General features: G+C 50.8%; 8 protein-coding genes across 8 annotated transcripts; 3 read left to right on the top strand and 5 right to left on the bottom strand.

The window, feature by feature from the left end:
- Positions 1 to 62: 62 nt before the first annotated feature.
- Positions 63 to 2,416, bottom strand: K444DRAFT_515659 (Adaptor protein complex beta subunit; the record flags this gene model as incomplete). Its single annotated transcript, XM_024873617.1, has 4 exons — positions 63 to 653; positions 700 to 1,445; positions 1,494 to 2,131; positions 2,187 to 2,416. The coding sequence occupies 4 exons, from the start codon at positions 2,414 to 2,416 to the stop codon at positions 63 to 65; spliced, it is 2,205 nt and encodes a 734-aa protein (XP_024744027.1).
- Positions 2,417 to 2,819: 403 nt separating this feature from the next.
- Positions 2,820 to 3,051, top strand: K444DRAFT_515755 (uncharacterized protein; the record flags this gene model as incomplete). Its single annotated transcript, XM_024873623.1, has 2 exons — positions 2,820 to 2,921; positions 2,971 to 3,051. 2 exons carry the CDS (start codon positions 2,820 to 2,822, stop codon positions 3,049 to 3,051), a joined length of 183 nt encoding a protein of 60 aa, XP_024744028.1.
- Positions 3,052 to 3,279: 228 nt separating this feature from the next.
- On the bottom strand, positions 3,280 to 3,961 carry K444DRAFT_606065 (bola-like protein). The gene is made up of 2 exons (XM_024878916.1): positions 3,820 to 3,961; positions 3,280 to 3,749 (listed from the first exon to the last, which is right to left on the bottom strand). Exons 1-2 carry the CDS (start codon positions 3,911 to 3,913, stop codon positions 3,511 to 3,513), a joined length of 333 nt encoding a protein of 110 aa, XP_024744029.1. The 5' UTR covers positions 3,914 to 3,961; the 3' UTR covers positions 3,280 to 3,510.
- A 180-nt stretch (positions 3,962 to 4,141) lies between these two features.
- Positions 4,142 to 5,297, top strand: K444DRAFT_515454 (NGG1p interacting factor 3; the record flags this gene model as incomplete). Its single annotated transcript, XM_024873599.1, has 5 exons — positions 4,142 to 4,206; positions 4,254 to 4,297; positions 4,347 to 4,469; positions 4,526 to 4,706; positions 4,751 to 5,297. The coding sequence occupies 5 exons, from the start codon at positions 4,142 to 4,144 to the stop codon at positions 5,295 to 5,297; spliced, it is 960 nt and encodes a 319-aa protein (XP_024744030.1).
- An 83-nt stretch (positions 5,298 to 5,380) lies between these two features.
- K444DRAFT_515017 (uncharacterized protein) lies at positions 5,381 to 6,295 on the bottom strand (the record flags this gene model as incomplete). Its single annotated transcript, XM_024873563.1, has 1 exon — positions 5,381 to 6,295. One exon carries the CDS (start codon positions 6,293 to 6,295, stop codon positions 5,381 to 5,383), a length of 915 nt encoding a protein of 304 aa, XP_024744031.1.
- A 254-nt stretch (positions 6,296 to 6,549) lies between these two features.
- K444DRAFT_489224 (uncharacterized protein) lies at positions 6,550 to 7,305 on the top strand (the record flags this gene model as incomplete). The annotated part of the gene is made up of 1 exon (XM_024873180.1): positions 6,550 to 7,305. A coding segment is annotated over one exon (756 nt), but the record flags the coding sequence as incomplete, so codon positions are not given.
- A 307-nt stretch (positions 7,306 to 7,612) lies between these two features.
- On the bottom strand, positions 7,613 to 9,446 carry K444DRAFT_6435 (mitogen-activated protein kinase). Its single transcript, XM_024884866.1, has 4 exons — positions 9,127 to 9,446; positions 8,773 to 8,968; positions 8,321 to 8,702; positions 7,613 to 8,270 (listed from the first exon to the last, which is right to left on the bottom strand). Exons 1-4 carry the CDS (start codon positions 9,237 to 9,239, stop codon positions 7,894 to 7,896), a joined length of 1,068 nt encoding a protein of 355 aa, XP_024744033.1. The 5' UTR covers positions 9,240 to 9,446; the 3' UTR covers positions 7,613 to 7,893.
- A 238-nt stretch (positions 9,447 to 9,684) lies between these two features.
- Positions 9,685 to 10,362, bottom strand: K444DRAFT_578502 (uncharacterized protein; the record flags this gene model as incomplete). Its single annotated transcript, XM_024877616.1, has 1 exon — positions 9,685 to 10,362. A coding segment is annotated over one exon (460 nt), but the record flags the coding sequence as incomplete, so codon positions are not given.
- Positions 10,363 to 10,926: the final 564 nt, after the last annotated feature.

Consider the following 10,926-nt stretch of genomic DNA (forward strand, 5'->3'; position numbering starts at 1 on the left):
AATCATCACACTTCAGTTCGATTGACGATGCAAAGTTCTTTTCCTCACCGTCTGCAATTTATCTAAAACATGCCCAGCAAATCCTCGTTGGTCTTCTTCAGCGCTCCACCATGTAACTGCGTTTGAGGCGGAGGCGGCGCACTACTCAGATCCAGCCCTGCAAACCCATTCATCATATCGTTTTGCATGGCCCCTGAACTCGAACTGCCTCCGTTCATATCAAACAAGCCCATCATATCGTCCAAGCCACTAGCTGCTGCCGGTGCACCTGCTGGTGGACTCGCGACTCTCTGAGGCGTGCCTGCTAGACCTTCAAGGCCAGACGCACCACCGCTTGGAGGAAGGTCAGCTGATGCAGGAGCAGCCCCATCGAAGTCGATGTCGAGGAGATTTTCGGCGTTTTGGGTGCCGCCGTTTTGAGCGGCGGCAACTGCTGCGGCGATGGGGTTGTCGACGGCGTTTTGCCTTTGCTCTTGGATTGCGGCGTGTTGGATGGCATCAGCGCCATAGCGGCCGTGACCGACGAATGTCTCTGGTAGTTTGTGGTAGACGGAGGCGAGAGTTGAGAGTTCGTTTAGAAGTTGGTCGAGGAGGACTGGGGGAAGGGAGGACATTGTTGTAGTGATAGGAGGTTTGTCAGAAAGGATGATGTTCTATAAAGTGTTAGCCTTGTTCGTGTTAGAAGAAAATTCAAATTACCTTAGCAACTGAAAGATCGCCTGATAGTAATCGCCAGTAGACGTATGCCCGATCCCTGATATCAGGGTTGTCATTATCAGCTGTTGCCGCCTGTAACACTTTCTGTACCAGGCCTTGATTGTTGTCTGGTTTCTTCAAGAACAGTTTGACAACTGCGGTCAGTATTTGCAGTTGAACTTGCGTGAACTCTTCCATGAAGCCTTCCACAAAACTTGACAGGATCTCGTCGGCATTGCTGATCTTCTCAGCATACTCGCCGACAATCCAGATCAAAGCTCCTCTTGCATTTGGCTCATCCAGCTCATCGATATACTTGCAAAGGGTTGGAATGATTCCCTCGTATCCCGGATATTTTCGGAAGATATCTTTGATAACGACAATCGCCTCCTGGACAACGTAGTTGACCTTGGTAGCAATGAGGTCAAGGAGAGTATTGACACACTTCTCACTTGCGCTCTCAATCTTGATAGCTACTTGCCCAATAGCCTTCACTGATCTTCGGACAAAATCCATGTCGACTTCCAAAGCATATTCTTTCAGCTCTGCCAAGAGTTGATCCACATTCTTGTCGTTTGCTATCCGAACCATGATCTCTAGCTTTTGTAGCTTGACGTACGGAGGATCATTGTATTTGCAGAAGAAAACTCGAAGCTCTTTGCTGAGAATGTCTGGCTTGGCTTGGAGCAACAGATCAATATTCCTTAAAGCAACATATTGGACTTCTGGAGCTGATGCGACGAGAGTCACTGGAAATGTTAGCAGAGCTCGACAAGTATTACGGGAGGTATATATACCTAGAGGAGGAGCCATTTTCTTCAAGTATTGCTTGGAAAGCTCATGACTGATATGTTTCATGTGCAAGAACACCACCTTCACCGCCGCTAACACCACACTGGGGTTGACGTGTTGGAATTGGGGTGATACTCTTTCGCAGATATGCTCGGACTCCTTCACATCTTGCGCTTTGTAGTCGGCCAGCGTTGTCAGGATCGTTACTCGCCCCCACTCCGTACACTCATTTAGAGCCATCAGCATCTTCTTCAGCATCGCAGGTGTCACTCGTAGAGCTTTCGTTTCTGGAGCTGCTTCATTGATCTCCACCAACGCAGTCACCGAGTTGGCCACCACCATCGGATTCGAGTCCCCAATCATCTCTTGTAATGTCTCCAGGAACCCATTCTCTATACACATAGTAGGATTTAAGTCGAAGAGCTTGGCAACACATATCGCCGCCGTTTTTCGCACGTATGGCGACTCGTCACGTAGTGTTTTCCGTAATGGTTCCTCCATATAGTCTACCATCTTGTCTACCCTGATACAGCCCATCGTCCTTATTGCCAGAGCTCGAACTAAAGGATTTGGGTCCTCGGAGTCTTGAACAAATGTATTGACCGCCAAAATACAGAGGTCTGGATGCGATTTGGCATAGTTCCTGTAAGCACACATTAGCTGAGCATTCTCTGCTACACTAACGAAGGTAGAAATACATCAAATACAGATACACAAGCTTCTTCTGATCCAGGTCTGGCGTTGCAATGTTCTTCAGCACATCCGGGAAGAGAGCTGACACATCCTTGCCCAAGGTCATGGACATGATGGTTTTCTGAATCGCCTCCTTGCGCTCGTAGGCATATTGCGAGACCAGCCCTGCTCTCAGCTCGAACGTTTCTCCTTTCTTGGGTACCGCAAAGGCTCCTCTGATTCTGTTCACCGCCATCGTTCACACAGATGGCGAGAGGTTGTACCCCTCATACGCCGGCGGCTTCGATGATTTGTCTGGTAATGTAGCAGCTTTGTGCAAATCGCTAGATCCGAATCGATGATATCAGGCTGGCAGAGTCTGCTGCAGGTTCGAGAAGGTACGTTCGAATATTGTTCTGGGAGAAGTGGCGTATAATGATGTCGAGCTGGCTATCTTAAAGTTGCCAGCTTCAGCCTTCTGTGGGTGATATTCTGAAAAGGACGCTAGTGAAGTTGAGGGCAGGGGGGTTCATCCTCTCGTCCTCCAACCTTCACGAGGATTCCCTGCAAATTTATGGGAACATGAAACAATCGTGTTTGCGGGAACTGGTCCATAAGTGAAATGGTAAGGGGCATCTTCTCTTCTTCAACTGAATATCATGGGTCTGATCAAGTTCTCACAGGCAAATCTACCAAATCTTCGCCGACTGTTCGTCGAAGCTAGAACTGAAGCAGAAGAAAGTCAATATTCAAGAAATGCGGTCAGTCATGTTGTTTCATAAGTTATCCAATTAGGCTTATATGTTGCAGTTCTACAACATTGTCCTCTTCATGTCTTCTGTGGCCGTGTTCAGTCTCGTTGCACAACGTATCAACAAGGCAAATTCCTGATGAAAGCTGCCAACGAAGACTGTCCTCGAGTTATTTACGAGTCTGGATGGAAGAGCTCTACCATTTGGCATCCTCAAGGTCTCCCGATGCTGGGTGAGGCGTAGGTTCTGGTGCTGTGCAGATATGGTTACGCAACGTAAGTGGTTGGATGACCGCATTGCGAAAGAAGTGGCACGATTATCGACAGAGGGTCTGAAGACTGCAAGTCTTGGCGAAGCTTGAAATGGACAGCCTTGCCAAGAGGGGATGTCAGTGGATGATTTGTCCTATTCAGCATACAGCTCAACTCTAATACACGCCAAAACCGTCTTCATAATCGGTTACATTGCCGTCGAAGTTCCCACCATTGATCCTCCGACCTCATCATGGCCTTCCTCCATCAATACAAACAAGCCTGCATCCTGTCCCAAAGTCCTTGGCTGGTGCCTCAATATGTTCATCGAATCCAGCTTCGTCCCCTCAGTCCTTGGTCCCCGTCACAACCTCCCCCGTTGTATCTTTGCCCGGTGCCACCGCTTGATTCCCCTCCTGCCTTTGCTTCTCCCATTGTTCAGGTGTAAAACATTTCGGGGTCCAGGCGTGAATAGCCGCAATTTCGGTCTTCAGTGCAGTATTAACCAGCCGATGTCTTGCCAGTGTTGTCTTCTTCTCAAATTGAGGCGATACTATGATTGCAGAAAATGCTTGACCACAGCCACCTGCAATTCTGATCAGTAAGTGTCCGTATCAAGTTTGGGACAATGGAGGGGCATAGTGGGGCAGAAATACCAGACATATCCTCGATTTCGACATGCGTAGCCTGAAGTTGCTCTGTAATTTTGGCCCTCAGACCAACCTCCGTGACTCCAGGCTCTCCCACCATTGTAAAATGCAGGTTGGCACCAGACAAAATTGTCGTTGTTCTCCCAAGAAAGTTGATGCGAAATCAAGCCCGGTCTCACGAGCAAACCTCGCAAACAATGCCTTCAAGGCGGCCGCTTCCCAATTCGGCCAACGTGACTTCCCAAAAACATGTAAATGTAAAAATGCCATGATTTATAGATCTGTGCTTCGAAATTCTATTCACTCCTTTCGAGCATCGATGTCAACAATGCCTGCGTCAATCCCAAGGGTGTCACCCTTTACCCAGGCGGTTGTACAGGCAATGCGGAAGCTGTAAGTCACGTTTCTTGTGGGCTTCACTGGAGACTAACTGTTGATAGGTACCCCGAGAAGCTCGCAGACAGCAGCTTTGACAATACCGGACGTACGTAGCTATCTCTCTGTACCATTTGAAGAGACTAAACATTTTAAAGTCCTTCTCGAAGCACCGTATCGACAGCAACATCTCAAGAACTCAGTCCTTCTCACGGTGGACCTCACAAAAGCCGTAGCAGATGAAGCAATCAACAGAGGAGACTCGGTGATTATTGCATATCGTGGGTTCTATCCTTCTTGAATTGTGCTGGATTATCACAAAGTAACAAATGCAAAGATCCAATCATCTTCCGGCCTCTGAAGTCCCTCACTCAAGCAAATTCTCAGCAACACTCCCTTCTACGGCTCGCTCAAGAAGGCATCAGCGTGTACAGCCCTCATACGGCAGTAGATGCTGTGGGTTTGAATGAATGGCTAGCAGACATCGTGACTTGCAGTAACGAGTTTGGAAATCCTGGGTAAGTCTCAAGCCCAGCCACCATTCTTCTCTGACGGTATTCAGAGCAAGTAAAACCACTGTCCATGAGAGATCCGTGATCACTCCCATCAAAGATGCCGTAGAAGGATTCGAAGGTGCCGGATATGGCAAAATCGTGCGTTTCCGCACCCCGCAAAAGCTTGGAGATATCATCGGTCGAATTACCTCTGGGCTTGTACTCCCCAGTCTCCACGTTGCCGTTCCACAATCTGTCACAGCCGACAAGTCTCAGATCAAGATCTCTTCCATTGGACTCTGTGCAGGATCCGGTAGCATGCTCAATGGACTGGATGTCGACTTGCTCTTCACGGGAGAACTAAGCCATCACGAAGCACTGGCTGCGATTGAACAAGGGAAGTGTGTCATCACCACTTTTCACAGCAATACCGAGAGGCTATACTTGATGACGACCATGCAAAATAAGCTGTTTCCGGAGATTCGAAAACAGATCGATGCCTCGATTAAAGCAGGTACTTGGGAACAAGGCCTGACGATGGACTTTCAAATCGACGCGAGCCATGTTGATAGAGATCCTTTCGAGATGGTTGCTAGTCATCGAAAGGAATGGTGATTGTAGACAAAATTGGGAGTGTTGGCGTCTGAAAAGTATTTGCCTCTTGGGGTATCATTGTTAAGACTGTATTGTACCCGAACCTATGATGATGTTGATTCTCCCGACTCTTTCACGTTTTCCCAACTCCTCTCACTTGGCGCTTCACCCCTTATCGCGGCCTCTCCATCCTCAATGCAATCCACAACATCCGGACCCCCAACGCCTCTCTCCTTCCACCGCTCCAATAACGTCAACGCCGGCTCCCACATCGTCCTGGCCTCCTCCTCCTTCCCCTGCTTCACCAACGCCCTCATCTTCTCCGGCGTCCCCAAAACCCTAATCACCACCTCCTTCATCTTCTCTCTCCTACTCTCCTTTTCCCTTTCTTCTTCATCCCCTCCCTCTCCTCCACCTTTCTCCACCTGCCCCCTCATCTCCTCTCTAACCTTCTCCGCCATCTCATAAATCCTCGCAATAGCGGGATCAAGCGTACTAGCCATCGGATTCAACGGGCCCATATTCTCTCTCATCCTGCGTATCGTATCCGTCGCCGCAATCAACTTGCTATAATTATCATACACCAACGCCTTCTTCTCCGCATCCAGGGCTCTGATATCCGTTAATATGCCATTATACGTCCGCAACAACTCCCCTAAACTCTGGGTTTCGAGGACATGTTTGGTGTATTGTGGGGCAGAGAAGTTCGGTGCGTCGAGCTCGGAGTCGAGAACGTCGGAGGCGGAGTCGTGGATCGATGAGATGGAGCTGGAGTCGTCTGCTAGTTTTGGGGATGCGGAAGGGTTCGGAGAGCCGGTGGATTGGGATTGCAGGTTGTAGTACTCGCGCAACGCGGCGCGGTTGCGTTTTGGGGGGGCTTGGAGGGGAGCCCGTGAGGGAGAGCCGTCTGTTGAGCGGGTTTGTTCGAGAGAGGGCCGCGAGGAGGTGGTCGGGGTGGAGATCTGAGGGATTCGGCGGCCGTTCACGGAGGTGTCGCGGGGGCTGGCTATGGTTGACATTCTGGTTGCGGGAGCGGATATGCTGTTATCGAGAATGCATTGGAGGTGATGTTGTGGTGGGGTTTGTGTTGATGTAAGGTGTGGTGTTGAACAGAGGTGACCTCAAAAAAGGAGGCGAGGCTCGCTTGCAGCCTTGCGTTCATAACCTCCTCTCTTCTACCAACCTACAACATCCCTGGGGCAATCTTCAACCCTCCCCTCAAAACTTAACGATGAGTGTATCGCTCTCTCAACCCAGTCCTACCTAACACAAGATGGCCAACCCTCCAACCCTGGCCCAACTAACGGCGTCCCTGACCTCCCTCGGCCTCCCCACACCCCACCCCTCTTTCCTATCTCCAATCCTCGCCAACGGCCTCCAAAAGAAGACCCCCCTGCCCGGCCTCATCGCAACCGCTAAGCTCCGTCTCCTCTGCGCCGACTTCTCCTCACCTCTCATCCTCGCATCAAACCCTGCACCCCCAGCATTCCCACCAAACATCACCGACGTCAAGATTCCAGCACGGAAACTGGACAGAGATGTGGTTGTTCAGGTGCTAGATGTAGAGGATATAGGGAAGAGCAAATGGTCGCAGATTGAGTTGCTTGAGAGTGTGAGGAAGGGAGAGACGACCAAGGGGAGGGAGGTTATTCGTGTTGTTCCGAATGAGGAGAATCGGCTGCCTTCTTCTGCTTCTACTCAAGCGATAGGAACCCAGGCGGCGGGTAGGCAAGGAGAGGGAGGGAAAGAGGGACCGTTCAAATTGCTGATGCAGGATTGTAAAGGGAATAGGGTGTATGGATTTGAGTTGCACAAGGTACAGAAGGTGGAGTATCCGCCGGGGATGGGCATTGGCTGTAAGATTTTGTTGAAGAGGGGGAGTCAGATCGCTAGGGGGATGGTGCTGTTAGAGCCGGAGAGGACGGTGGTGTTGGGGGGTAGGATTGACGGGTTGGACAAAGCTTGGAGGGAGGGGTGGGAGCAGAGACTTAGGGAGCTAGTTGAGAGAGAGACAAGGGGGAGGGGTGGAGGTGAGGATTTGATGGACGAGGATTGAGTGTTGCGAGAGTGTGGAGTAGTGTGTGTAAAGAAATGGAGTGTTGGACTTGCATGATTTTCATTACAGGTGTTAGGACTGGGGACGCAAGGGAGCATTTAGAAGGTTCATGATACCATAGAAGATTCGGAAGGCTGATCAACAAGAAGTCACACAAATACAATTAGCTGTTTGAAAGTGAAACATTGCGATCTATGAGTTTTATAGCCCAATCCTAGGGAAGACCGGACCGCACCAGACATAGTTGACGCATCCTTTCATGAAAACGCAGCTCGAAGCGTGAATGAACATGATCTCGTGCCAGTCGTAACTCTTTGTACTTGCCGTATGAAAGGGAGATCCACCAACACCACAATTGCTGCCCAATATCCTCTCCGCTTTAAAGCGATCATGAAACTACACACGCCATTTACGACCAGCCTCTCGATATCCTCGCAAGCAATGTGTGGAGATGATGAACCGTACCCAATCAAGCTAAAGACCACAATTCAAATGCTCCATGTCCAAATGGTACATTTTCCAGCAGGATCCATAAGCAAAGTTATGCACCCGATGCACCATTTATCGCATGATCTCCTGGTAGATGAGTTCCTTCAGCTGCTCCTTGCTGAGGTTATCCTTGTTCTTATCGAAGTCGAAGAACTCCTCTGGGATCGGGCTGGCAGTTGGCTCGTCGTCGGGATCATGGTATGGCTCGAGATAGGGGTGTTGGAGTGCCTCATCAACGGTGATACGCTTAACCGGGTTGAAAGCAAGGAGTTTCTCAAGGAGGTCAAGAGCGAGGTCGGAGGTCTTGGGGAACATTTGCTTGAATGGGACCTTCTTCTTGAATGGGAGGGAGCGGATGTACTCGCGGGCACGGCGTGACTTGATTCCATAGTAGTCCTCCATGGTGGGCGTACCAAGAACATCAAGGATAAGAGTCAGTTGGTGGTGGTCTGAAGCGCTGTTAGAAAGGGAAGATTTTCAGCACACAGAATTCACCTACAATCCTTTCCGGGGAACAGAGGCTTGCCACTCAACATCTCAGCCAAGATACAGCCAACGGACCAAACATCAATGGCCTTGGTGTACTCCTTGAAGGTCAACATAATCTCCGGGGCTCTGTACCAGCGGGTTGCGACGTATTCAGTCATGAAACCGGAGTTGTCTTCTTGAGAGGCGGCAGAGCGAGCGAGGCCGAAATCGCAAACCTTGAGGTCGCAATTGGCATTGAGGAGCAAGTTGGATGGCTTGAGATCTCGGTGGAGAACGTTTGCGGAGTGCATAGCCTTGAGGGCGCGGAGGGTTTGGTAGATGAAGTATTGGCAGTGGTCGTCAGACAAATCTTGTGTGCGAATAACACGGTGCATATCGGTCTCCATAAGCTCCTATGTGATGTTAGAAAAGTGAACCCGGGCTATCCACACACCAATGTGGGGGAAACCCGAAAAAGCGTACCTGGATGAGATAGACTTCGGTGAAGGTCTCATAGCTGCGGGGTTTTTGGATGTCGAGGATAGATATAATGTTCTCATGGTTGAAGTATCTCAACAGCTTCATCTCACGCAAGGTTCGAAGGCAGAACATGGAGTGATCAAAGGGCGTAATCTTCTTGATAGCGACTTTTTGACCCGAAGGCTTGTGAAGAGCAGAGCTGTGCAGAAATTGTCTTAGCAGAATTCGAAATCTGGGTAGCTACTATGCGGCTTGAGTGAAAACTGGGGAAGCTGCATCTACAATGTAGAAGAGTGAACAATTGTAGGCGGTCTTCGAGGACCAGATCGCGGGGTGGATAGAGACTCTGCGACTTACCAGACAACACCATAAGCACCCTCTCCTACAACATCCTGAATATCGTATTGCTCAGAGACGTTGAAGGAGATCTTACGCGATCCCGTCGAGGGATTTGGCGCACGGGAAGACATCTTGGAGAAGATATATCCCGCAGTCTTTATCTAGACGATAGAGCAAGCAGCTTTGCAATGATTGCTTTCGTCTGGCTGCAATCGGTGTTGCAGACAGCGAGTGCAAATTTGCAGTTCGAAGGGGAGTATCGAAATTTTCGTTTCGAAAAGTGTGCCGAGTTCGAAGTCTCTTCTGTTTCTTTGTCGAGCTCGTGGTGAACTCTTAGCGTCAAAGCAGAAGACAGTGAATTGCACTTCAGCCTTCCCGAAACGTCTTGTCAAATATCCCGTCTAGTCGTATATTCTCCGCACTTCTTTATCATCCAAAGTATGTCCGATATATAACTTCGTCCAGCCTGATGGGATGGTCTTGAGGTTGGACGTCTCTCGTCTCTCGTCAATCAAGACACAAATTTGCGCTCGGCCCTGCCAGGAATGCTCGATTGTCGCAGCTTCTGTGTGTGCCTCGGAAGTTCAGAGAGCAGCCGCAGGAGATGTGGAGGCGGTTCGCCGCTCGTTGCTGCTTTGACAGTCTTCTAGATGAAAGGCGCAGAATCAGTACAGTTCTTGTCCGCTTTCTTCTCGTCTCCCCATGTTCTCCTGCCCTTTGTGCAAGCTTCGAGAAGGCTGGGCTTGCGCTTCTGCTCTACCGAATGCGTGCGCAGAGGTTGAGGCTCAAATGCTTCATCTGATACTGCCCGTGGTTCTAGAAGAGAAGTGGCCGTACCTGTAATCTCCAGCTCTGTGATGCAGATCTCGACGTCGAGTTGCCCCGCTACAAGGATGCAGCGCCTTTCTCGGGTGTTCCAGTCGTGCAGAGTGCGCAGAGGCCGACGAGTGCAGCTCGGGGTGGATGGGCAGGTGGATCAACGTCGCAAGGCCGCGAAGATGTTGGAGAGAGGCAGAGGGCAGATGGCAGAGGGCAGAGGGCAGCGGCGACTCGTCACGATGTTGCTTTGAACGCTGGAGTTGGAGTTGCAGTGGAGTTGGAGGTCCACGGTCTGGCTGCAACTCCAGCAAGGAGGGGGCTTGGCCGGACGCAGGCCTAGTCGGCGTGGGTCCGTGGCTACTGTACTGTAGTCTGCTACTAGTCTCCCTGGACCTTTTTGGGCCCGGGGTCCTCTGGGTCCTCCTCTGGGTCGTCCCCTTCGATCCTGTTCAGTAGTACCGCCCCTGTGTGGAATCCCCGCCAGCGTATCAGAGCCCCTGGCGTGCGCCCTCGATCGTCACTGGCTCGCTGAGGCCTTTGATGTTTGGTCTCTAAGCGCCAGCTTCAATCACACATCACTCCTCGGGCCGGGCCTGGCTTTGGGGTCGGAAAGAGAACGCCACTGCCCCCCCTCATGGCAAAGGGCGCCTGTTTCACCCTCGAGAACCGTTTCATGACTGGCCCCCGATGTGACCAACAGTTGTGACCAAGTGTTGCCTTGTATAATAAATCTGCAGATGCCAGCCACACCATCCAACCAGACGACGCGAGCGAGGTACGGTACGTCTGGCAGATGGACTCCTGTAGCTGCCCGCCGCCCGTTCCTGCACGGCCTGCCAGGGTGTCTAACTTTCGATCTAACGTGCAGCCTTGCATGCAAAATCGTTCCCTGCAGTACCCGTGAGGGTTCGACTAACCTTGTGACCCCGTTCGCGGAGACCGAGCTCTGCTCTGTACCAGAATCAATCCCAATCGGGGTGACGACCACCCATTGTGGGA

The sequence above is a fragment of the Hyaloscypha bicolor genome (genome assembly GCF_002865645.1).
Source record: "Hyaloscypha bicolor E unplaced genomic scaffold K444scaffold_10, whole genome shotgun sequence".
In the NCBI taxonomy this organism is placed as follows: domain Eukaryota; kingdom Fungi; phylum Ascomycota; class Leotiomycetes; order Helotiales; family Hyaloscyphaceae; genus Hyaloscypha; species Hyaloscypha bicolor.